This window comes from Mauremys reevesii, linkage group 1, assembly GCF_016161935.1.
Source record: "Mauremys reevesii isolate NIE-2019 linkage group 1, ASM1616193v1, whole genome shotgun sequence".
NCBI classification, from domain to species: Eukaryota; Metazoa; Chordata; order Testudines; family Geoemydidae; genus Mauremys; species Mauremys reevesii.
In genome coordinates, this window is record NC_052623.1 from 253362306 (window position 1) to 253389213 (window position 26908).

General features: G+C 41.4%; 1 protein-coding gene and 1 long non-coding RNA gene across 9 annotated transcripts in view; one reads left to right on the forward strand and one right to left on the reverse strand.

Annotated features, from left to right (window-relative positions):
• The first annotated feature begins 37 nt into the window (after positions 1 to 37).
• On the forward strand, positions 38 to 7368 carry LOC120380255. Its single transcript, XR_005587673.1, has 4 exons — positions 38 to 121; positions 580 to 725; positions 2002 to 2146; positions 7267 to 7368. It is a non-coding gene; the product is annotated as an uncharacterized LOC120380255 (long non-coding RNA).
• A 6190-nt stretch (positions 7369 to 13558) lies between these two features.
• CAPRIN2 (caprin family member 2) overlaps positions 13559 to 26908 on the reverse strand; it is a 59014-nt gene continuing 45664 nt past the window's right edge. For 5 of the 8 annotated variants that reach the window (XM_039490809.1, XM_039490817.1, XM_039490835.1 and 2 more), the window contains 6 exons: positions 25818 to 25970; positions 22420 to 22603; positions 19650 to 19829; positions 18438 to 18538; positions 16564 to 16630; positions 13559 to 14477 (listed from right to left, as the gene is read on the reverse strand). In XM_039490809.1, the coding sequence (XP_039346743.1) occupies positions 13909 to 14477; positions 16564 to 16630; positions 18438 to 18538; positions 19650 to 19829; positions 22420 to 22603; positions 25818 to 25970 (1254 nt within the window). In that variant the 3' untranslated portion in view covers positions 13559 to 13908. Of the gene's footprint in view, positions 14478 to 14646; positions 15474 to 16563; positions 16631 to 18437; positions 18539 to 19649; positions 19830 to 22419; positions 22604 to 25817; positions 25971 to 26908 lie in introns of those variants that run through there. The other 3 variants (XM_039490800.1, XM_039490856.1, XM_039490845.1) reach the window with 3 other exon arrangements.

A 26908-nucleotide genomic window follows, 5' to 3' on the forward strand; every position in this document is an offset into this window, starting at 1 on the left:
ATGCTGTGGTACGGAAACTTGTCTCCTTGACCGCCCTCCCGGCGCAGCTGGTCCTGTCATTACCGTTTGACGGGAGGGTGACAGGTGCCCCCGGTCGCCGCCCAGCGGGAGTTTTGCTTAAGTGGGTGGAGGGATGGCGGGCGGCTGCACCTCCCCCGGGGAGGGGGGGGGAGCATAGCCACAGGGGCTCCCTCCAGCTTTTTCCTGGCCAGGGGAGAAAGGGATTGTTCCCCTGGAAACTGTTCAGGGGGGTTGTCTGTGGGGAGGGGGCCAAAGCTGCTCCACTCAGCAGCTTGAAGGTGTCTGGAGGGTTTAGGTCAGTGGGTCTCAAACTTTTGTACTGGTGAGGTGACCCCTTTCACACAGCAAGCCTCTGAGTGTGACACCCCCCCCCCTTAAATAGATACAAACTTTTTAAAATGTATAACACCATTATAAGTGCTGGATGTAAAGCAGGGTCTGAGGTGGAGGCTGACAGCTCATGACCCCACCAAGTAATAACCTCATGACCCCCTGAGGGGTCCAGACCCCCAGTTTGAGAACCCCTGGTTTAGGTGTTTCTGTCCCCTCCCCCCACAGCTTGTAGAGGTGATCCTTGCTCCAGCCCCTCCAGCTGATAGATTTGTTTAGAAGGGGTGGATGCTGGCTGCAGCAATCAGTGTCTTTTCTTCAAGATGCCCCCACGGCTTGCCTTGCTAGTGGAGCAGGGATTCTCTATTTGAAAGGTATGGATTCCTCAGAGGCCAAGATTGGTGGCTCTACTTTGTTCCTTCTCTAAAAAGTGAGCGTAAGAAATAATTGCTTATAGTTACTGTGTACCCTACTAGCAAAAAGATATATCAAATCTAGTGTAAAGGTTCTAGTTAGTTGAAAATCAATACGTTTTAATGGTTATATCAACCAATGAGAATGCCCCTTTCTTTAGTATATAATTGAAGTACAAATAGAAAAGTTGATTATAATCTGATTTAAATTGAGGCTATCCACTTGGATTTAAATTAATCCATTGTGCTTTTAGGCCAGTGTCTTACTCAGCGTGGTGCCCTAAAAAGGGCTTTGGATTTTACAGGTTAACAGGTCTTGGCCCTTCCCAAAGTGTGAGGAACTATTCAGTGTGGAAGACAATAGCCTTCTCTGTGTCCTGTTATGGTATTGCCACCCTTACTTCTGCACTGCTGCTGGCAGGGTGCTGCCTTCAGAGCTGGGCACCCGGCCAACAGCCGCCACTCTCCGGCTGCCCAACTCTGAAGGCAGTGCAGAAATAAGGGTGGCAATACAGTGATTCCCCCTAAAATAACCTTGCAATCCCCTGCAACTCCCTTTTGGGTCAGGATCCCCCATTTGAGAAATGGTGGTCTCCCCCTGTGAAATCTGTATAGTATAAGGTAAAAGCACACAAAAGACCAGATTTAATAGCCATGAATTTGGTAGGGCCCTACCTATCAGTGATTGCCCCCACCTAATAATTCAGAGATTAATTCAGCTGGTTTTAAATAAGAGGGTCATACTGGCAATTTTACCAAAACAGAAATATCTTGAGAGGTACAAAAATAAAGGCCATTGATAGTCTAGCCCTAAACATTTACAAGTTCCCAAGTGACAAGATACCTGAATTATTTACATAATAGAAAAGTATTTGCTTGTTCCACAATTGCATTTCTCAAGCGCATATGACCCAGTTTAACTAGAGACAGTGTAGGTATAACCAATGGACTTTGAAAATTTGAAATTTTAATTAGTATTACCTCACCCCTTCACCCTGATAAGTATAGTTATTTCTTTTATAACACCCCATAGTTGTAGCATCTGATTTCAACCACATTTTAGCAGTCATGTTTCTTTCTATCAACAAAGATTAGGCCACATTTTCTTTCACGTAATAAATAGTTTCTTCACGAGACCTTTCCATCACAGGATCTAGAAGTGCTTTATTAACAGTGAATTTAGCGTCACATAATCCTGGTGTAGTGATTAAGTATTATTATCATTGTCATTTTGCAGCTGAAGAAACACGCTGAGGCTTTGTCTACACTGAGAAAATTTCATGGTATCTGCAGATTCAGGAAGACAGCACTGCATCAATTGTATTCCATTCACATTTGGAATTCTTCACAACGATGAGGACTAGAAACTCACTTTTTAAAATGTAAGCTTACATTGCAAAGAATCTGTATCTACCCTGCTGGCCAAATACATACATCAAGCTAGTCTGGCAGCGGCCAGAGCCCCACAGGCACTTGTTTGACATTTATATCATGCAGTTAACTAGTTCCAGGGACCAATACTAACCTTCCAAAGAGAGGTAAAAGAGCCTTGAAAATGCTCCTGATCAATTATGCAAATACGATAGGAGGGTAGGGTGACGGAAATTCCTTCAGTTTCTTAAAAGGGTGCAATGGGAGGCAGATGCGGGGTAGGAGTCTTGGCCATAGATGCTACCACAAATTCAGTCTCTCCTCATCTCTCTGGTAGGAGAGAAGTGGAGGAAGAGGTCCTAGCTAGTCCTGGTCTCTCCAGTGGATGGGTGGGATAAGAGGTCCTCAGCTGGGACTGGTCCTGGAAGAAGTGGTGACTGCAGCTGTCAGTGCCCAGCACGGCGGAGGGTGCACAGGCAGGCAGTAGCTCTTCTTGGAGCTGTAGCCGTAGGACTCCCCCAGACCCAGCTCCCTGCTTCCCTGAATCCTGGCATGCTATCTCTTCATGCTGCCTCCTCCATGTCTTCCACTTCGGGCCCCCTTCTTAGGAAAATTCTGGTTGTGCCTCTGAATTCTTGGCAGGTAATCAATCCCTTTACATGGGTAATATTTACTTCATCAAGTTAGCATAGTTGTAAATTTTACTTTGTTTATTTATAAGGCCAAATTTTACTCAGCTATATTGATGTTAATCTGGCATAACTTCAGTGAAGTCAGGTTAGCAGAGTTGAAAGTAATTTAAAGGATTTACCGGTACACCAGAGTCCTGAGCAGGGGGTGGGGCGTCAACCAGAAGGGGCATGGTCTCAACTGGAAGAGGTGGGGCCTTTAGAGCCCCAGGCCCTTTAAATCAAGATTTAAAGGGCCCCGGGCTCTGGCTGCAATAGCGGCGGATGGGAACCCGGGGCCCTTTAAATCACTGCCAGAGCTACCAGCTGAAGAGGTGGCTGGAAGCCCCAGGGGGCCATGTAAAGGACTTGCGGCTCCAGCCGCCACTATCACAGTGAGTCCCGGGCCCTTTAAATCAGCACCTGAGCCCTGTTCCCGGAGCCCCGGAGTAGTAGCAGTGGCAGAGGGTGCTGGTGGTGATTTAAAGGGCCAGGGGCTCCCAGCCACCACTACCGCAGTGAAGCCCCGGGCTCTTTACATTGCCGATGGAGCCCCGGGGATCCTGGCTGCCACCGCTACCCCAGGGCGCTGGCAGCGGGGATTGGGCCGCCGCTACCACCCTGGGCCTTTTAAATCTCTGCCAGCTCTGGCAGTGGGGCTCTAGCGGCAATTTAAAGGGCCCAGGGTGGTAGCGGAAGCCGGAGCCCCAGGCCTTTTAAATTGCTGCCAGAGCCCTGGGGTAGCGGCGGCAGGGCTCCGGCAGCAATTTAAAGGGCCCAGGGCAGTAGCAGCGGCCAGAGCCCCAGGCCATTTAAATCACAGCCTAAGCCCTGCTGCCAGAGCCCTGGGGTAGTGGCAGCAGGGCTCAGGTGTTTATTTAAAGGGGCCAGAGCTCCACTGTGGTAGTGGCAGCTGGAGCTCAACCCTTTAAATGGCCGCCTGGGGAAGCCAGTCTGGTACAGCATACCAGGGCATACCGGCTTACTTTCATCTCTGCAGGTTAGCCATATTCCCAGGATACATAAATCTACTCTCATACATCAATATGTAGGATAATTCAATTGTGGGCAGGGAGAGAAAGAAAAGGAAATGGGGCAGCCTAACTTGTGTTTTCCTTAAATTGGACAATTTTAATTGTTAAGGAGCATACAGATTTTCAGTTCCATGCAAGAGGTAAGTATTCACTAGTGACTGTCCTTGGAGGGTAGGGTGAAGAAAATATTCTAGGCAACAGCCTGGACCAATAGTTGGAGCCCTAAGACTACCAAGTTGCCTACCCAGCTGCTTGAACTCTCTTCTCCTGAAAGCAGCTACAGTACGAGTTTCTATAAACCAGTGTTTCTCAACCCACAGGCCACATGCAGTCCAATTAGCACACTGCTGCAGCTCCAGTGTGTGCTAATAAATAAATAAATAAATAAAAATAAAAAATCAAGATTTGCTGCTCTGTCTGGCAGGGGGTGGGGCCAGCTGAGGGGGGAGAGGTGTCTGCAGCCCTGCTGGAGCACTCCTGTCATCAGTGGGGTTGGTGACTGCGGCAGGGGAGCAGGGTGCGAGAGAGTGGGTCACTGGGTAGGCTCTGGGCAGTGGGGGAGGAGGGGTATGAAGGGCAGCGTAGGCCCAGGAACTAGGGGTGCACAGGGAGTGCTGCAGCACCCCCAGGTTTTACTTGGGGCTCTGCTCCTGGCCCTGCAGCCGCAGGGGGTGCTGGCTATAGGAGTCTGGGGTTGGGGTGGGGTGTCTCTGGGCAGGGGATTGGTGCAGTGCATGGTATGGGTCTGGCCCCCAGGGGAAGGGGCAGGTTGGCAGCAAAGAACTAGATAGGCCAGTATGTATCTGGTGCAGTGGCTCTCAACCCACAGCCTCCATAACACAATGGTAAGTAAGTTGAGAACCACTGCTCTACATTATCCCCCCTAAATTGGAGAGTAACTTTAGCATTTCTCTAAAGTCATGTCACATAGGTCACATTGTAATACTATTCTGTCAGTACACAACTGGCCTAGAATGGAACTAGTAACCTAGATGTAAAATGCAGTATATACCCTTACCAATGTCTTGGCTATGCAGCCCCTTGCATCAAAAACCTTCACACCACCCCTTATCAGGGATATTGTTTCTGCTTATGTGGTCTTCTGCTATGTTTAAGTACCTTGCTGTCCTATATTCACCCCCATTACAGCAAATCTGGCATTTTCAATAAGAAATTGATATTGTCCTTCATGACACTTCGTTCAGTATTTCCTCATTTCTTGTACAAATAAGTGAGTTTATGTAGTGTTCCATCTTTTATAAGAAGGATGGTAACAATGAAGAGAGGATGCTGTGTTGAGGTTAAAAAAAAAAAGTCAAGACGTATAGTATTCTTTGTTCTCAGGTTTTCACTTACATGAGTCAGTAAACTAAGTCTATGGTCCAGTAACAGCTTCCAAGCATTTCAACAGTTTAGCCTACTATTGGACCCAAAAGTAATTAGGTTTTTCAGTGTTTTAAAGTCACATCTATATGTAATAGCAGCATTATTCTTCTCCTTACATTGCTGGTTATCTAGCATGGATGTGTGGGAAAGGGGATTAAAACACATTTTAAAGACAGAAGTCTCAGCGATTGGGGTTGAGATGCTTAAGGTGGGGTCATCTTAGAGCAGGGTTGCCTATTCCTTTCATTTGTAGCTGCCACCTTTGGGGGAGCATAGATATTCTGCTCCCATTACTATTTTCTGTCATTTTATCAGTCAGGGAACTGGTTGCAGGAATGTGTCACATGTTTCTTGCAGGCTATAAGAGGGCCTGAATTGGGAGGCATCTTGTCCTGACATGGAAGCATATAAGACTAATAGTTTGAGGATGTCATAGGTTTATTCCCCACTTTGAACTTTAGCCTTCACAAGATGGGGACCTGCATAGGCTCCTCTAAACTTAAATCCTAGTTTAGATCTGGTAAAGCTGCCACCAGCTAGAAATTCCAGTGTCTAGCACACTCCCTGTTCCCCCAAACTTTCCCTGGGGAACACAGATCCCAACTTCCTTGGATCTTAACACAAAGGGAAATAAACCATTCCCCCACCTCCTCCCCCTCCCCTAGTCGTTGGGAGAGATCACCGTGATTCAAACTCCTTGAATCAAAACAAAGAGGGATTCACTTTTCCCCCCTCCCCTTCCCCTGAAAATCCAAACAAGGGAAGAAATCAATCAAATTCTAAAAAGAAAAGGATTTTATTAAAAGAAAGAAAGAAAGTACACTATGTAACACCAGGATGGAAATGTTACAGGGTATAACTTATGAAACTAGAGAGCTAGCATCAGGACAAATACAGCAACCAAAAAAGAAAATAAAATAGGGTTCCAGCAAACACACATTTGCAAATACAGAAATTAATTAGAAGACTAATCTGCCTTTCTAATACTCACTATACTGAATAGAAGAGAATACTTCAGGAAACTTGGAGAGCCTGGAAATACGTCTGGCCCCTCTTAGATCCAAAGAGAGAACAACCCCCAAACAAAGAACACAGACAAAGACTTCCCTCTACAGAGAGTTGAAATTATCTTGTCCCTTGATTGGTCCTCTGGTCAGGTGTCCGTCAGGTTACTGAGCTTGTTAACCCTTTACAGGTAAAAGAGACCTTAACCCTTAACTATCTGCTTATGACAGAGGAACTTCAGGTAGAATCTAGAGTGCCTCAAGAACTCATAAAAAGAGTAGCTGTCAGCCAGACATGATACAAGAGAGATTGCTGAGAGTGCTGATATGGGTAGTTCTTCCAGTTGTTGGACTTGAACTGGAGAAGCTTGAGGTGGTGTGGGCTGTTGCCTGACTTACTTAGTATGAGAGGGTGCATGAGGATAGTATTCCCTTAAAAGCCCCCAGGGGTTTTACTGTTGCCACAATAGGGCACCATAAGGAAGTGGAGAATCAGGAAGATGGGTACCATGACATTGGAGCCTGATGGTCTATATATTTAGAGCAATAGGATAGCTTAGACTCCCTTTCCGATTCAAAATCTGGGGAGGGAGCTATAGGAGCATGTGGGCAAATCACCACTACTGGCTGATGAAGAATAAACTTTTACACTCATAAGAGATGGACAGTTGAGACAGGAATGATGAGAGAGAGATGCAGTCTTACAGGCAGGGAGGGAAAGTTGGTGTGGGGAAAATTCTCATATCCCACATCACAGGTGAATGTAACCCTCCAAATAGCAGACAGCTTCAGGTCCTTCCATCACATGTATCTGAAGGTAGAGGAGCGGTGCCCTAGAGTAGGGGTTGTTCCTACATGAGATGAAGTACTTGGTATTGACTTAGACTGTACCAGTCTTTTGGTTTGCAGTTTGGGACTGCGATGAGGTAATGCTCACCTGAGTCTGAAAGGGGATTGGGAGCGGGAGGGGAGCTAAGAGGAAAGAAAGGACATGATAAAAGGGAGAGATATTTTGCCATGCTCTCTCTTCCATCTACAGACACCACCACCACTCAGTGACTGAAGTGCTGATCAAAGGAGAGAGCCTGACTGAAAAGTAAGCAGATGCTTCTCACCCCAGGCTGACTAAGTTTGTAAGGACATTGAAAGTGTTAAGAGCAGCTTAGAATGCGTTTTGCTTTTATTTCATTTAACCAAATCTGACTTGTTATGCTTTGACTTATAATCACTTAAGATCTTTAAAGTTAATAAATTTGTTTCTTTATTGTACCTGAAGCAGTGCATTTGATTTGCAGTGAATCAGAGGCTCCTCTTGATGAACTCATATGAGCTTGTAGCATCCAGCAGGCATAACTAGACACTGCAAGTTGGAGGTTCCTAGGGTTGTGTCTGGGACCAGAGATATTGGCTAGTATCATTCAGCTGCAAGTAGCTGGGAGCAGCTAATATGCCAGAGGCTGTGCGTGAACAGCCCAGGAGTGGGGGGTTCTCACAGCAGAGCAGGGTAAGGCTGGCTCTCAGAGTCAAGGCTTAGGGTGATCTAGCAGAACACCAGTCCAGATAAAACCAGAGGGGAACGTCCCACCTGGATCTTCTCATCCTTCAGCAAATGATTCAGACAGTAAATACAAACACATATACTGCTTGCAGTTAGAAAGCATAAGAACATAAGAAAGGCCATACCGGGTCAGACCAAAGGTCCATCTAGCCCAGTATCTGTCTACCGACAGTGGCCAATGCCAGGTGCCCCTGAGGGAGTGAACCTAACAAGCAATGATCAAGTGATCTCTCTCCTGCCATCCATCTCCATCCTCTGACGAACAGAGGCTAGGGACACCATTCTTACCTATCCTAGCTAATAGCCATTTATGGACTTAGCCACCATGAATTTATCCAGTCCCCTTTTAAACATTGTTATAGTCCTAGCCTTCACAATGTTTAAAAGGGGACTGGATAAATTCATGGTGGCTAAGCATATTTCAAGTTCAACACTTAAGGATAAAGACTTGTTCACAAATGTCTATGCAAGATGAACTAGTTTTATCTAGTTCCAACAACATGGTTAGTTCTACAAGGCCATTTCTCCATTTGTCAAATATGGAAAGGCAAATATCAGGATTTGATACTAGTATGATTAGGAAGGCAAATCTGCAGCAGATCAAAAGCTATTTGTGGTGGCCCACAGTCATAAAGCTTTGACTGTCAGAGTTCTGAACTAGTCTCATCTATTACCTATTTTATTGGCAGAATAACTGTAGTCCATTGTATTAAAGGTGGTCTAGGAGGAAGAGGTAAATAGCAAAGCTAAGGTGACATTACTGGGATAAGTAATGAAATTATTGCATCTTAGCACAGCAGGATGTGGATTTCTTTAACTACAAAATTATGTCAAATGCGACAATTCTGGCAGATTATTTGTATCTCTGCCTCAATACACTTGTGGCCTGAAAAAGCAAAAATCTTAAATCAGCTTCAACACAGCCATTTCAAGTTTATTCCACTATTCCATTAAATTAATCCACAGTTAAGGAAACTTGTTTTACAGTATACTATAAAACAGGCTTTTCATTCAACAGAATTTGAAACAAAACTTAATGCTAATCATCTTACATTGCAGCCAGGAGACAAGTTGTCTCCAGCAGCCATTGTAAGATAATTATGATACTATCATATTTTAAGACTTAGCCCAGTAAAGATTTACCAAGAACTGAGTAGTGCTGTGTCCTCTTTTCCACAGATTTATGAAACCTACAATTTAAATTTGAATCCTGCATAGATGTGTTAGCAGTGCAGATATTCAAAAAGCAACACAAGAGTAAAGAGTGATGAAAGGGGAAAAAGTTAAGTGTGCAGAAAAGGTCTACATTAACCCTATATACCACATCCACAATTTTACTTAAACATTTTCAAAAGGCATTGAGATTTATCAGCTTAAATGCTTTCCCCAAAAGATCAATATAAATCTAGGTCTTGCTTTAGTCTGAAGCTAGTTAGATTAAAACATGGAGTTTAAAGAGAATCATTTACACAGAGTATTTCCAAAGACTGCCCCAGTGTAGGTGTTTAGGCATGGGATGAAAGCAAGGACCAGGGCTTCAACCAGTCTAGGGTTAGGCAACTATACTAAACTGAGATTGTGCAACATCTACTTGTATTTGTGCACTTTGCAGTTTTCAGATATACTATGTGCTTATGAATGACCTAAACAAACACCTGATCAAAACTCAGACTGTTTTCCACTGGGTTTTGGGTGCTTTCTTGAACCTTGCGTGCTGCTACTGTTTTTGTTTAGAGTACTAGTCTTCTGTGTCTACTCTGCTGCCTAGATTTTGATGACACTATGGTGAGAATATTGGAAACCACTAGAACTCCATCTAGTCTAGGACTATCACTGTTAAAATCTTTAGTGTTGAGAGAGGATTTGCTGGTAGTTAATACAGGAACTGTAAACAGGAAGACAGTCATTTGAAGTACAGTCTTGTGTCTTACACTAATTTCTTGTAATAGTTGTAGCTTTGATAAAAAAACAATGTAGGGTAGAATTAAGAGTTTGTGTAAAATTGTCTAAATCTTTTAACAGCTGAAATTGCATAAACCACAACCTTTCAAGTTGTGATAAAAAATTATGAACTATGACATTCTTTACTACAGCCATCCATAATCTATTCTGTTTATAACCTTAACTAGCAAGGTAATTGTATACTGGTAAAAATTTGTTTCAACTAATATACTTTAGCATATCTTCATGCTTTTCACTTGCATAGAATGAGCTATTACTATTACAGTCCAGAGTATGTATTTTGAATAGTTGAAAAAGGCTGATTTGGAAATCTGTTCACTCTCCACATAGTTTGCAAACATATAGGTGCTTGTGTGCATGTTAATGAGTAAAGCTGAGCCAGTTATAAAAGTGTGGATTGGTGAAGACATCTCAGCATTTAAGAGATAAGAGGAGTTGCACTTAAATGCAGTCATGTTTTAGCTACAAAATTCACTTGAAGGAGCATGGTCAAGTGGGATATGCAATTACTAGCAGCTGTGTCTCCTACCTTGAATCATTTCTATATTTGCATTAGATTAGTATCAACATATGGAACTGGAAGCTGGAGAAGAATGTGTAAGGGTTTTAACAGCTACTAAGATCCAGGCAAGCTAAAGTGAAATGATCATGCAGGAAGGGAGTCAAAGTTTTTGGGTAAGATGTGGATTAAGGAATTTTAAAAGCAAACAGTATGAAGTCAGGCAGCAGTTATAGGCTTTTGACTGTTGATAAATTTATTAGACTGACATGGGTCTGTAAGCTTGACCAGCAACTGAAATGAGAGTACTGGTGGTTCAATTGAAGCAGTGAGCCACCAGGCATAAAGGAACTCAAGAGGTGGCATAAACAGCATCTCAGTGAAGCAATAGGATGGTGCCAGGACAAATGTATGAAGAGCACATGATCTCCTAAATTATGTCAAGAATGCTCATTTATGTGTTCAAAAATGTGTTGATTAAATCCAGAACAGGTGGCAGCTTAGAGGAGAAGTTTGTATCCTGTCAAATTTCACACAGGTTTGAGAGTTTGCCTATTTCTGCCTGTAAAGGGGGGGGGGGGGAAGAGAGAAGAGAAGAGAAAAACAAAAAACCTCTACAGGCTGTATCTCTGGTTTACCTTGATGCAGAGAAAAAAATTAATACCTGATTACTTGGTGCAAGTTTGTCTAACAAAAGAAACTAATGTGCAAGTGAACATTTCTTGAAAACCAGAAAGCTTCAAAGAAAGAAAATAGTTAGGACTTTCATAGCCTCCATACCATCTAATTTCTATTGATAGGGAACAAGCCATCCTAATGGACACTTTACTGTGGAGAGAGTCAAAACTAGCACGTTTACACTATGCTTACACAACTGAGTGGGATTAATGTTACTGAGGTATTCACAAATTAAACACAGCTCTGAATGATCAACCTACCAAAGTGTTAGGGATATTAGCAAATTCACTCAACTATGGGCAATTTTTGAAGAGCCATAGAAAAGTGGGGAGAAATCAGAGGATTAAGACAAGCAAATAAAGTCTTCAAAAAGTGATCTTTGCAGTTATCACTTGGTAATTAACCTGAGTACAATTGGAGAAAAATCTGTATTCTTAAGGGATAACAGAACCATGGATACTCAGCGTCTTTATAGAAATCTTGCCAGACAACTTGGTTTAGCTCAGTGGTCCCCAACCTTTTTCATCTGGTGGGCGCCAGATGAAGGACCGTGGTGGCGGTCGAGCATCTGCCAAAATGCCACTGAAATTCGGCAGCATTTTGGCAGATACTCGACCGCCAGCCAGGACACAGGCACATTTAGATGCTCCTGCGGGCGCCACCCCTGGTTTAGCTTAATAAAGTGAAGGTTAAGGGGTGGCTTTTAGTCTAAGTTCCTACACAGGGAAAATATTTGATAGTGGGCTCTTCTAGCCTTTGGGTTTTATCTGCTAGATTTAAGATTAAATTAGACAAGTTCGGTGGGAAATAAAGGCGTAAATTTTCAGCAGTGATAGTAAGTAGCCATTTGACAATTTACCATCACTGGACATTTTTAAAGTCAAGACTATATTTCTAAAAAGACCCACTCTAGTTTGAACAGCAATTGTTTCAGGGAAGTTCTATGGCATGTGTTCTACTGGTTAGATTAGATAATCAGCATGGTCCTTCCTGGCCATGGAATTGATAGTTTGGACAGAATTACATGATTAGCAGATGAAGGTAGTGTAGTTTGAGTGTACATCTGCTCTCTATAAGTAGGGTAATCAAAACTGCCTAAAATGGCAACTTTTTCCTTCAGATCTGATGTATTGTGTTATAGTTGCTTACTGAACTTCCATTTTACTGTTGTAGAGCCAATAAAGAATTGGCTACTGAGCTGCTTTTCTTGCTCTATCAATTGTAGAACTTACCCCCAGAAATACGCATCAAGCTGAATATTCTATTCTAAATACCTCAGTTGGGTCAGGGATACTAACTGCAACTAGAAATAAACAGACCATGAAGCTTCAGTTAAAACAGATCTTTGCATATGACCCTCCTCCCTTCTTCGGATAAATACCATATTAAGTAATTGAGACATATGAAACCACAGAATGACGACATTTTACATTGTACTTGAAGCACTGCATTTCAGTGTCTTAAAGCTGTACTTAAATATTCCAGTTAACTTGACCTGAGCAGCCAACATGGATGGAACACTGGTTGAAGAACTTTGCTATATGGTAATTTTACACTGAAGAGCTGTCTAATTAATTGCTAGGGGTAAGTGAGACCCGATTCGCTTAAGCTAACTAAAGAGGAAGTTAACGAGATCTGCATATTAAACAATATTGTGAAAGTTTAGATGGGAGTGAGAAATATTCTGATACACCTTAGAGTTCAGATAGACGATAGCTCATCTCAATTGATTAGACTCTTCCAGTTGGTATGCGTACTTCCACCTTTTCATGTTCTCTGTATGTATAAATATCCCCTGTCTGTGTTCCATTCTATGCATCTGAAGAAGTGAGCTGTAGCCCACGAAAGCTTATGCTGAAATAAATTTGTTAGTCTCTAAGGTGCCACAAGTACTCCTGTTCTTTTTGCAGATAGAAAGTGAAAACTGAAAACACTCAAGTCCATTTAGCAAGATTTCAAAGCAATTTTACCAAACAGACTTGGGACAGTCAACAGCTTAGGAGTTTACATCATGTTTGGGCTTTCTTCAAGTGTGATTTTGGGTTACATACACCACAGTGGAGTTTTACACCCTCTATATAGCACTTAACACTGGTTTCAATTCTGGAATTCAATACAAGGAACATCAGAATGAAAGGAATATACAGAACAAATGATTAGGGGTCTAGAGGAACCGTTTTAAGTTTAAGACTATGAAGCATATTAACTGGCTATGTGAGGACTAAAGGGAAGCTGAAGTGAACATCCCTGGAAAAATGTAGAGGGATATAACTAGATTACCTGGGACATCTAAAATAAGATAAAAATAAGAAAAATGAAACACTTAGATTGAATCAGGAGCAATTTCTTAATTGAAAGAGCTAGAAGTTAATACCAGCAACAGTAGTGTGCAAGCCATTACTTTGATTCATTTAGCACTGGAAAGGACAGCTCTGGAGAACATACAGCATTGGCGGGGAGAGAAACAATGAGCTAGTAGTCTCCATCTAAAAAATTTCAACAATTCAAGCAGTTTCCTAAAATTCAGGGTGAAGACTAATTTTCATTATTAAAAATACAATATACTTCACACCACAAGCTAGTGGACCAGGTTTTTAGGTAGAGTTGTATAATAAAAAACACTATAAAAATAAATACTAAAATGCATATTAATTTGTTTTATTGAGGCACAACAAGGCATTGTGAATAGCCCATACTTGAGGCAATTATATCAGTAGTGTAGTAAGCTGGACATCAATACAGTTAAAGGATAAGTGCAAACAATATACATTCACAGCTTAACTAGCAAGGCTACATCACAATTGATAAAGTGCCAGATTAGTGCTGATTCAGTAACCCAATCCAGGATTTCACCTTGCAAAACAGGACTACCATCTCCCAGATAATGGAACCATATTTCTATGAAATCGGTATTAAGTGCAAAGCTAGTTCCCCCCCTCCACCAATTTGTTTGGAGCAGCTTTTTTGTAAACATTACACTGATTTCAGTCTTGATACAGGAGGTACCCTGAAAAGGTAGAATATTTCCAGCTACTTCCATAGATAGCGCCCCGATGCAGACGTAACCAGATCTGGTCTCCTTGGAAAAGCTGTAGGACAGCATGGTTGCTAGCTGTTTCATGGTCTGGAGCCCCATCATTGGCATATGCAGACACTAGGACTTCTTCATTCTTCATAAGGTTTACATACAGTGGAACATTCACAGCCAGCTTCAGCATGTGGAAGATGAAGACATAGGTGCCATTCACTGGACAATTAAACCTACCAAGCTGAATATCAAAAGTTTCTCCAAGGTTATTCAGCAGAAGGTCAAATGCAATGGGCTGATCTAGAGTTCCAGGGGCCAAGTTAGATGTTCTTGCAGCAGAAAAGGCAACTCTCATCTGCTGTGGGAGGGGATAAACGTGCACTGGTAGTATGGTGGCAGCTTGGCTTGTCACTGGCATGTCAACAGGGGTGATGCTGCGGGAGTCTCCCTGCCCAGAGTCCCCACTATTAAAGGTTTCATTGTCTCTTTCTGGACTGCTCACCTGAGAAGAATCACTCCATCCTGCTGTTAAAAATCATTAGCAATGGTAAATGATTCTTAAAATTGGACAGAAGGATAATTTTCAAAGTGCAGGTTTAAGATTAAGACTTGAAAGTTTATGGGTATTTTTGCATGCATGTTTACTGTATATATAAACATATTGCAATTACAATAATAAATAGTCAAAGGAGCCTTGTGAGAACAAACAACTTTATTCACTGTCAAAACTATCTTGCTAAACAAAAGACTGTTCATTGCTCACTATTCTTTCTCCACACCCTAAAGGATATGATAGCAGCTACAAATACAGTTTTAGCAGAAATAATGCCATGTGATTTAATCCTAAAGTAGTGTACACCAACTGTTGAAGATTCTCAGAGTATGGGATGTTTATTTTTTACTGATTAGCTCAAGGTCTTATGGTGACCAATTGGAGGATTAAGTTTCAGAAGCAACTCTTCTTGTAAGCTTTCAGGAGATATAGAAGCTAAATTAGTTTGATAATCTGAAGTCAGTCCTGATGGCTTACTCTAGACAAATAAGGAATGCAGTACCACTGTCATGGATATAAGAAGTGTCTTAATCTGAAACAAACCATTTTCAAGCAACTTTCTGCACCCCACCAAAAAGATAAACTACATTAGCTGTTCATTCAAGTAACAAAGTTTTAAGATGCAGTACACTGATAGAACATGACATGCATGTAATACTAGGTCGGGTTCGTAAACATAAGTCACCTCAACGTTCAAGGCAAGTTCTGGTTTTCCTACAAAGATAACTTAAAATGTTAGTTTATTTAGTATAGGAAAAACCAAAGTTATATCAACTTCATTAGTAACACTAACTGAAGTAATATCTGTCTCAGTCCTCTGCTACACGATTGTTTTAGAATCTCTGCTTCTCTCTTTTAGTCATCTGGTTTCCTCAATTCCCTTCTTCTGAAGTACTCTCTACCATGAGTTCTACCTGATGAGCAATCTTCTTCCTGTCTATTTTCTCGTCTGTAACCTAAAACAAGAACTTTAAGGATTTCATGATCAGATCTTGGTACTAAAGTTGCTGATCTGGTAAAACTAGCTTTCCTAAAACTTTAAAAACAAAATTTTGGTTTTAAAAGTAAGCAATTAAGATTTTGGTCTGCAGCCCACTCCCTCACTTATTCCATGCCCAGCAATAAAAAGCAGGGATCTCCCCCCTTCACTCCCAGCAGGCTCATTTCCTCCCGCCCCTCTGCCAATAATGTTTTAGTCTGCAATTTTTTTCAGATACAGAATATCCTATTAGTACTCAAAGATTTCAGGATCAGTAAGGTTGAGTCTCAAAATCTATTTGTTTAGTGTTTATATTCCAACCTGGAGAGAAGTTATGCTGCATCTAAAATATGACAGCTTCACACTGAAAGCTATTTCTCATATACATGTAACCTTGCCCAAGTTTTTGGGATCCATATTTGCTAGACAGCTTACTATCTTAACACCTGTCTGTAGGTATTATATAGAGATATAAATAAAAAAAAAATCACTCTCTCCCCCCCACCCCATAATGCTTAGAGAGATATAGGTAAGATTAGATATAGATATACACACACAGGGCTTTGGAGCAGAGCCCGGAGCTGGACCGCGGAGCAGCTCCAAAGCAGTGGAGCTGCAGGTTTTTGCCTGGAGCTGGAGCGGAGCCAGAGCACAGCTCCAAAGCCCTGCACACACACACGCACACACACTTAGCTGGCCAACCAAAACTTGAGTGAAATAGCTAATCTTATCAGCTACAGGATGCTAAACTGGCACCCTGTGAATATTTCTAATCTTAAAGAAAATTTTCTACTTCTATTCACACTGCAGACATGGAGATATGGGAGACCATTAGATCTGTCAGAAGTAAACTGTTCTAGTTGCAAAATCTTTAGTACTTCCAATGATTTATTAGCCAGGGAGGACTGCTAGACTGGAGATCCCAGACAAAGTTTAATGCTTACTTTGAACAGGATTTTTACTCTGGAACAACAGAAGTTATATTTGTGACCCCTATGCCTTTTTTAGGATTACTATTCAGAATATAATTGCATTTTAATATTTTATGCACATGGTTGGGGATATCATGTTAGCCTTACCTCTTGAGTTTGATCGAGGACCACTGGTTACTCCTCCTCTTTTATAGCATTGCTGGTAATTAACATCCTAGAAGGAACAAAAGTATTAGTTAGTATTCCTAACTCTCTTAAGAATGAGATCATCAACTAGAAAGTTAGCATTCTGTAGCATAGACAGTTAACTCTAAGTACACTTCATTTGCTTAGAAATGCAATCAGTATATGCTTGGGGATTATTTTTGACATACAAAATACACAGGATCATAAATTGCTTTCCCTATGTCCAGAGGCTAAGTCAATATTCACAGATCAACTTCCTATTTGCGAAACTCCAGCCATTCAGTCTACCCTCTTAGGTACTGCAGTGTTCTTGAAACTTAATACAAGCTCTGTTGAACCAGTGAAGAGGAACAGATTTCACAGCAGAGCATCCTCCTGTCTACTACTATGCACCTTCAGCTCCTTAAACTTCAGAGAAGAACCCTTGGCATGTTAGCCTGTGCATCCCAGACATCAGGAGTTGGAACCATGTTCAATATAACCAGGACCCAAACCATGTGGGGATTTAAAGTCAATACAGTATTTCCATTTGCAATTCAGTGCAAGTCAGACATTAGTGACATTTGAACACAGTTCCATATGAGTAGTGCTATTTAAGATGACCTGTCAGTCAATGGTAGCCCCTGGTACAGTACATTACAATCAATCCATCTCAAGATAACAAGGCATAAATAATTTGGCAGTCTGTTACCAAGAGGAACCTCGGTAGCTATGTGCAAATCAAGACCATATTGGCTACTGGTGCTCATAGGAACCCAGAAGCAGAGAAGAATGCTAGGGGTAGGCATACCTCCCAACACTGGGAGCAGATGCATGTTTTAAATCTACCAGTCTTACGCACTTTGAACTTCAGCCAACTTGCTTTCCTACTCTAGAGTGGGAAAGCAAGTTGGCATTAGGAAAAATACCATTCCATTCAAACTGGAATTAAGATGGCATGAAGGGTCTTACAATCCAAACTGTATTGTTTTCCTGTGCCCCATATAGAGCACAAAATGACAATAGAAACCTGTGGTAGATGAGCATAATAGTTGTCTGTCTAATGCAGCCTTCTGAAAAATGGAAATAAGCAATTTTGTTTTTCCCTGAAGGATGTGCAGGCAAATTGCCTAATATATTTGTCAGTTTTCTGATGCCAACAGCATCTAACCTGCTAGGAGAGAACTCAGATCAGTCACTTTATACCAGGGGTAGGCAACCTATGGCACAGGTGCCGAAGGCAGCACGCAAGCTGATTTTCAGTAGCACTCACACTGCCCAGGTCCTGGCCACCGGTCCAGGGGGCTCTGCATTTTGATTTAAAGTTTAAATGAAGCTTCTTAAACATTTTAAGAAAACTTATTTACTTTAAATACAAGAATAGTTTAGTTATATATTATGGACTTATAGAAAGAGACCGTCTAAAAACGTTAAAATGTATTACTGGCACACAAAACCTTAAATTAGAGTGAATAAATGAAGACTCAGCACACCACTTCTGAAAGGTTGCCGAACCCTGCTCTATACTATCCTCAGTCTAAAAATCAAACTACAAGGGGTCCTGAAAGAATTCCTCCAGTTCAACATCCTGTTTGCACTTTGTCAGGAAGGCAAGCCTCAGGTCTAAACCTAGTTGTCAGCCAAGGTTAGTAGGTAGAGATCAGATTATTTTACAAAAGCACTTAGCAGAACAGGTATCTGAAACAATAGTAAATTTAAAAATAGCATTGTGTATTGTACCAAAAAAATCTGTATTATGAAATTTGAACTCACTTTCTAGTTTGCAGCCAAACCTCATTAACTTCCTGCAAAAATGTAGGGACACATGAAAGCTACAAGAAAAAGTAAATCCTTACCCTTTGAGAATATGGAATTCCAGGATAATCTCTACCAGCAAACTGCAGCTGGCTGTAGTTGCCATTAGGTATTGATGGGGATCCTCTATAAGCATCAAAACCTGCTCAAAATATAAAATTAAAATGCCAGAGTCAGTTTATGTTACCAACATTCAAATAAGAATTTTCCTTTAGGGACTGTCAGCATCAATTTTTTAAAAAACAGTTTACAAAATGTGTGAATGCACAATTTATTCCATATTTCAGAGTAGCTCTGTGTGGAAGTCAAACGCATGGCATAATCATTGATGTCAAAATTAAAACTCATAACAGCATTTTATTAGAACTCATTTATTCTGAACATGGTCCATCTAGTCCGCAAGAGTCTCAATTACATTAACGTAATTTAACTTACAAAAACAGCACCCAGACACAAGAGTGTACTCATAAGTATTATTTAAATTGCCTCTGCCATTGAAGTGATTGAGTACATTGGACTTGCATAAGATGCAGGATTTTAAAGCAATGCCCTTCAGACAAGGCAGATTTAAGCCCAGATGCTGTATTTTGCCAAAATGAAGAACTACTGTAATCATAAGCTGGTGACAAGTTCTTATGCCTTTTAGGTACTGCTACAACACGAGGCTAGTTGTAGTTATAAAGTGAACTACTCTCATATGAGCATAGTAAGCTACTAGTACCAGCAAAACCAACGCAGTACCAGCAACTAACGAGGTTCCTTCATAGAAAATGAGGATTCAGACCCTCAAATTGATAAAGTGTAACCCATTTATACTTTGTTTAATCTGTCAAAGTCCATGTAATCACAAACTGTAGGACCATACTCCACAACAAAATCAAACATGTGACCCATAGGCCAGAACTGGACCCCAAGCGCCTCTCCTTCCAGCTCCCCCTATCCCTCTCTTCAAAGTAATCCAGAAATCTTGTTTACTACTAGTCCAGAGGGGTCCAGAGGAAAGTTGAGGAGCAAGCTCATGCCTGCTGAAGCACAGGCAGTTGAGCCCCTCTTACCCCTCCGGGCTCTTTAATACTGCTCTGCCAATTACTATAAAATGCTCATGTTTCATATACGGTATGTTACTTTCTTAATTTCAATGCTATTAGCTTTTAGGACTAATGCGCAGAAGTATCTGGTTCTAGACCTATATCCCCTACTACAGCTAGAATTGATCCCTTCACAGGGAGGTGGTGAAGCAAGTGAAAGTATACCTTTGTATCCACCAGGGGAACGATATGAATTGGTCAGTGATCTCCCACCTCTGGCAGATCCTCTAACAGATCCACGACTATTGAGATAAGGCTGAGTGGGTCTGGTGAAAACAGTCTGTGCTGGATAAAAGGCAAGGCTACCATTGCTTACAGGAACAGCTCCATCGGGTTGGTAATTAACTGTTTAAGAAAGGGAAAAAAAATAAAAGAAATTAGTGAATTACTATACCTCTAAGTTATTTCAGCATTGAAATCAATGTTGGATGAAAGCTCTAAATCCAGTATGTTTACAGCATTTATTTCCTGCATTATAAGAAATGTTTCTCCCATTAGTCCCACACAAAGTTTTTGAACCATACTTTTCACCATTGAACAGAACTGATGCACAAGGCATAAAATTGTTACAAACAAGTACCGCTATTCAAGCCCCTTACTTCACAGAAGAATCTGGTTGAACCCATTCTGGACAGATTCAAGTGAGATCTGTTGACAGAGTGTCTTGCTACACATTTCTCCTGTGACAAGCCATGACAAATTGAGTCCATATATAGACATTTAAGAGTTTATTCATTGTTTTAAGCTAGCACTGTCCTCCTGTTAGGTCATAGGATAACTAAAATAGTAAGTTTAGCATACAGAGTCTGGCAGCCACAGTACACCATGAATATTTTTGGCAATAAATTAAAGCTAGTTGGCTGATGCTCAGTCCAGGTCAGAGTGAGGTGATGCTGCTAAGATTAGCAGACACAACCAGATATGATGAGCCCAATCTCCTCTGATCAAGATTGTGTTCCCAATCTTTGCAGCTAGGGAATCCAACAACCCCAACCAACATTACAGTGCCCAGCAATGCCCATCATTGTGCCTGGCCACAAGATTGACTTAAGATCCAGCCCTTGCTACAGTGGTCCATGTCTGTCACCTCAACATTGCATTATTTGAGAAGGTGCTCTACGTAAGGCTACCTATGGAGTTTTCTTGGATCTGTGCAGGCTACGGTGGACATGGGCTTCTAAAGGGAATCAGATTTATGGGGGAGGGAGTTTTATGCTCTTTAATTTTACTTTTTGTGATATATAGCAGGAGTGCCTTCAGAGATGCCCTTTTTGTTTTTTGTATAAAAACCAAGACATTTGTCAAGATTTCTACTTGTCAAAACAGGAAAGACAGTTTGTGCAATCCATGTTTCAGAACAAAGCTCTGTCCTTCGTTGCACATAGGATCTCAGAGGTCAAAGGCAATTGCAAATATTTATCTGAGGGCAGAGTTTGAATGACTTATTTATAACTGACAAGTCAGCAGTATCAATTTCATATGCAACAGACTCCTGATTTGCCTTTGAACTTTGCTTCTGTTTACATTTGAAACTTAAAAATCTTCCAGCTCAGATTTGCCTCAGTCTGGATTGTGACTTGCAAGAACATCCTACCATGTCTTAAGAACCTCCCTCTTAATCAGTCCTTAAACACAAAATACAGAGAAACTTGGTATTTTTCTCTCTATGGAGACACAACCTTATATTTATGGGGGGAGATTTTCAGTAACAAACAGCTTTTACATTGTGTATCAAGTATTTTGTTTATCCATGAAAATGGTGGCAAAGGTAGCAACATTTAAGTTAGGAGTTCTTAGAAGGCTTTCCTGTTTACCTCCTCTAATATCATTAGGACGTACATTCAGTATTTGGTCCTCAGTGAAAAATAGTTCTCCCCTCACTTGCTGCCATTACCTCTATTCCCAGGACCTTTCCAGCTAACAAGTTATGTAGAAGAGTTCCCAAAACAAGCACGCTACAAGAGTCAAAAATAAAACCAGCTTTTCCCCCAAAAACAAGAAAATTGAAAATACAAGTTTAAGATAGAGGCTTCTATCTTCAGGATTAGAGATAAAAGCAAATTCTGAGGATAGATGAAAAATCATGTAACACTAATTTGTTACCTTTAATAATACCAATATACCATCTGTACAGTACTTATTCCTGCACAAAAGTAGTTTAAGACATTTCAAAGTTAGAAAAATACTGCAACAGACAACTTACAAAAAGGTTACTGTCTAATACTTAGGGGGGGATGGATAGCTCAGTGATTTGTCTAATACTGGAGATTCCAGACAGACTAGTCCTAACTGAAACAGTTCACCACTATCACACAAAATTAAATCTTTGTTCAGTGCAAATAAATACCATTCCTTGGTGACTAAATCTCCTTACTGGGAATTACACACCATCAAAGCAAGATCAAATTACATCAGCCACCAGTGCATGCACATGTACTGTTTAGAACATCCCTTTTCACCAGGTTAGTAATTTAAAACTCAGGTTTCAAAATAGTACACTTCAGCAAAAACACTCAGTAAACAGGTCACCTTGAATTACAATTCTACTCCAAGTAGTGACTGTCAAAATGATCATTTGCTCTCATTTGATTTGGGCAAATTTACTTTGTTTACAAGTAACTAGTTTCAGACTGCTATCCCTGCAAACTCCAATTAGGATTGAAAGTCAGGCTGGGTACTCTTCACACAGTGAGAGCAATCTGGACTGGTTATTAACAGCAGCAATACCTATGTAACTACACTTTCAACTGCACAGACTTAACTGAATAAAAGCTGAACTCCATTTTACCTGTATTGCACCTGCAGGGGATTACTGGATTAAAAGCAGTAGAAGTTCAGGAGCAGATTAACAGATTCAAGTGTCAGTCTGATAGTCACGTCAGTCTAGAGTGTCACTTAAAAGATACAGCCATGTACAAAGAAGAATTTTCCTCACCTGTTGGCAAAGTTTCTTGTGAGAGAGTGTTTTGCTCTGCAACATGAGTGGACTGTAATTGGCATTGAGGAGGAGTTTGTGTACTTGCTGTAGAAAAACTCTGGTTATATCCTGCAGAGTATGAGGAGTCATCTTTTATTTCCTGCTCTTTACGTGGAGGCAGGGGTGCATTCACCTTAAATACCTGGAAAAAGTATGTTTTATTGATTCAAAAGCTTAACTGTTGATTAATACTTCACTATTTATACAACAACAGTAGCACCTAAAGACTCAGTTCAGGGCCTAATTGTGCTACACCCTCTACATGTCTCATAGCAGGTTAGAGTTCATGCCCTGAAGAATATCTAGTCTATTTAGACTAAATGTGGGAGTTAACCCTAGTTTAGATACAGGGACTGGAGGCACAGTGACTAGCCCTCCACCACCAGGTCAGTCTGTCTTGACTTCAGTTCAGATCTCCAAGCCCTAGTCCAGTGCCCTACCCAAGACCTCTACCCCTCACCTTTTTCCAAATACCAGACAATTAACTTTTAAAGTTCTTACTCTAATGTTGAGTTATTGCTGGCAATAGCCTGCTTTTACCAAACTCACTGAAACCCAAACCCCGGTCCAGAGATGTAGTACAACCTCAGTGAATGGTCTCGCTACTGGGATTTCCATCACCAGCTGAGTTAGAGATTTTCAGTTGGGAAACAGGTTCTTGGCAGCTAACCACATGCATGCGGCTTTTCTGCTTTCATTTTTACTACACACATATACTAACCAAGCAGAGGCAGTTCTCTGAGGCTGTCCTTTTCTGAAGAATAGCTGCCACAACACAAGCTGTTTGATGCTTAGTGTCAGTCCTAAAAATGCTTTTGGGAGTGTTTTAAGAATGATGCAGGGACAAGTTCAGAATCTTAAGTGGAATATTTGTTTGGCCTTTAGAAATACTAGTAGTGGAACCATTACTAGTGTCTCGTAAAGTGGCTGGGCAGCACAAGGACCTTTGTTCCCTTCAGTGAGAGACAAGAAATTCAAAATTGTACCCAACCAGGCAAGCACTTCAGCTTCTACCTTTAACTGCAAATCACATACTAAGGTAGCCATCTATCCTATGGTACAGTGACAGATATACTATGAAATATGGGGAGACAGCATGAATTGTTAAAGGCAAGCAGGCAATCTGTGTGAGAAAGCAAACTACTCTGCCATCTATATGAAGTTCTGTCACTATATTGAGATTATGCAATTTGAACTTCTTTGGGGCTAGGACAGACTATTAGAAATAAAAATAACTATCATTTGCAAATAAGGTATAATAATCCAGGGGAAAAGAGCAAGGCTATTTTATAGATTACTTCTATTTCCACAAGCTGTTGGGATGGCAGAGATTCCCAGCCACCAGAAACCAACCACAAGTTCATGAGGATAAAGCAATGTGAAATCTAAAGCCATCTCATGGATGAGTCATTATCTTGGGCACCCAAATTCAGGCTGCGCGAAGTGTTTACGGTTCTCATGCTTCTCTCAGTGGCTCTGAAGTCCAGAGGCTGATAATAGTAATGGGCAAGGGGATGCTACCTGAAGGAAGACTGGTCTTATTTCCTTCTTAGGGTTGGAATGCACAGTTCTAAAAAAATGCAGAGAGTCACCCTGGAGTCCTTTAGGGAATGGAGGACCTCATTCATTTTAGAATTAAAAAGATCATTTACCCTCAAAGGGAAGATCCTCGATTGTAGTTTGGACCTCCCTGGAAATTGAGAGAAAAGAAGCTAGGAGGATCTTCTCATTGCCTTTCCAGAATCTGAGCCTGTACTAGCTGACCTGACTGGGTTGAGCTATACTGCCTCTTTCAGCAGGGGGATCTAACCCTGGAAGTGGCAGAAAATGTAGGCTTGAATGAATATGGCTGTACACACCAGAGCATCCAGGACTAATAGAAATATAAGTATTTGGGGGATGGGGCACATAATGGGTAGTAGGAGAGAGGTTTTTTCCTGTTAGCCCAAGGTAGTTTCCTGCTGACTGAGTCCTCTCCTGAATGCCTAGTCAACTCCCACTCTGCTACCCAAATGGAGGGGGGAGCAGGAAGTATGTGGTAGGAGATGATTCCCTATCATATCTCAATGGGGGATGAAGGGAAGGAATTATATCTAGCTACATCCTGCCTTTTGATATTTGAGGCAGCTTGCATAGAGTGCTCCAGCAGCAACAATTTTAGGCAAGCTTCTCCAGCACTGACTGTTTAGAGAAGGCATGATACATGGAAAAAAGGTCACTCAAGGAATACATTAGTCTTCTAGGCAAAATAGGCACCTTATCATTAAGCGGTATCAACTTCAGACAGGGGGCAAATTTTGATTCAAGGATTTCGTGTCTGCCATATAGAGCCTCTGCAGGGTAGGGAGCATCTAGCCTAAAAGTATGACAGTCTCCTGCCAACTGGCAAAAAAATAAATAAGAAAATGTAACACCACCACCACCACCACCACCACGATGCAGAATGACAAAATGGCAGGAGTTCTATACCACTGCCATAGCTGGCAAGAAGGAATTGAGGAATGGTTGGGCTTGTTCCACCCTTTATGCCCTCGGATGGAGTGTCACAAGGACAGCTCCAGCTAACACTGCTGGCCAAGAGAACATGTTCTCTCAGGAACATGGAGGAATCCATGTGATCATTTGAAGAAGCATGCCTTTCAACAGGCGTCTCCAGTTTTCCTTCCCCTCATATGGTTTAGTTGCATGTCTTTCCCAGCAATGCACAGACTAGACTCAGTCATCTGAAAACAGGGCCAAATCTTTAATCTTTAGGCATGGTTGGACATAGCTCAGTGAACTATAAAACCACTACCATCACTGGTTGGTCAAAAATTTAGGTTTTAACTTGAGTAGAGAACATGCCAGCCCCATGATTTGAAAGCAATGCCTTATTTTGCTATGTAGTAACCCCCACTCGTACTTTCAGAAGTTAATTGGCTCAAAGACACATCTAGCATGTCTCAGCTGTGAAAAGGTTTACAAACAAGGGGTCCTGACTAACAGGAATGAAGATTTCATTAACAGAGTAGATTAGAAAATTAGCATATTAGCCATTCAGTCACCTGCAACTGCTGGCCTATTATAAATAAAGTTTGACCATTAACAAGGTGTAGTGCTTGATTTTGACCTACACAATGGCTGCAGAAGAGCTTCTCAGCTCATGGAAATATCCTACTAATGAAGCACAGAAGGAAAGGCAGGAGCAACCAAAATTTATGACTAGACTGACATTGAGGGGTCCTCAGTTATAGTATTGTTATCCAGTTTTGCACTGAAACCTGGACAGTGCATTTAATAGTTTTAATGCTGAAGTAATTTAAGCATTCTTGTCATGAGTGCTTTTCTGTTTATCCTCTACAAGAGGATATACTTACAGTCTGCATAGCCTGAAAGGGAGCTGCATTTATGGTAACAGAACTGCTGCTTGCTGGAGGAGATTGAAAGGTTTGCCCCTGTGACACTGGTGACATAGAGGTGCTTGAAGTAGGCAGTGGTGACTGTGGCTCTCTTGGCAGGGGAATAGTTGCCTGAGGAAGGAACAAAAATAACTATTAAGTGACCTCACCATGTATCAGGCAATAACACAAGTAGTTAGTCTAGGCATTAGAACAAACTGTAGAAAGTCAGCAGTTTCTGCAGGTTGACATTTGGACATAGCAAAAGCAACAGAATAGCTTTTGCTTACAATTTCAAATCTTGCTGTGCATCCTCAGCAATCAGTACTTCTATTGCAGTCTATTGATTAAGTGAAAGAATGTCCATGGAGTACTAAACATACCAACCATCATAATTTCCTACAAAAGGAACTACAACATGGACAAACAGCTTTTTCCACAACTGAAAGATATTTTGAAGTACACCTCTCCCTCAATATAATGCGGTCCTTGGGAGCCAAAAAAATCTTACCGTGTTATAGGTGAAACTATGTTATATTGAACTTGCTTTGATTCACCGGAGTGCGCAGCCCGCCCCCCCGAGCACTGCTTTACCATGTTATATCCAAATTGATGTTATATCGGGTGGCGTTATATTGAGGTAGCGGTGTATGCCTCAAAATGTAGAAGGTAGTTCCTTGATCCCAGAGACAAAGTAGTATGGTGACCTCTTTCCTACCAGAAAGGTTCAATGTTTAATTACCAAAGTGATCAGCACTGTAGTGCTAAAACAGTTTGCTTGGTCAACGCAGTACCAAGTCAATGCCTATGTGCAAGTACATTAATGCTGTTTAAGCTTCCACACTTGTCCCTTCCAATGCTAAAATGAAGTGTGCTGCAATCAGTGCAAAATGCTTTGGCAGCATATCAGAGCACTGCAGATAAGAAAAACTAATTTAACATTCACCCTAAGCAGAGGGTTAACAAAAAGGAAGGCTTCCAGCTTTCTGAGATGCACTATCAAGATCAGATATTTAGCATACTAAGTAAAACAGAAAACCTAATTTAGATCTGAAGCATCTAGTCACTCA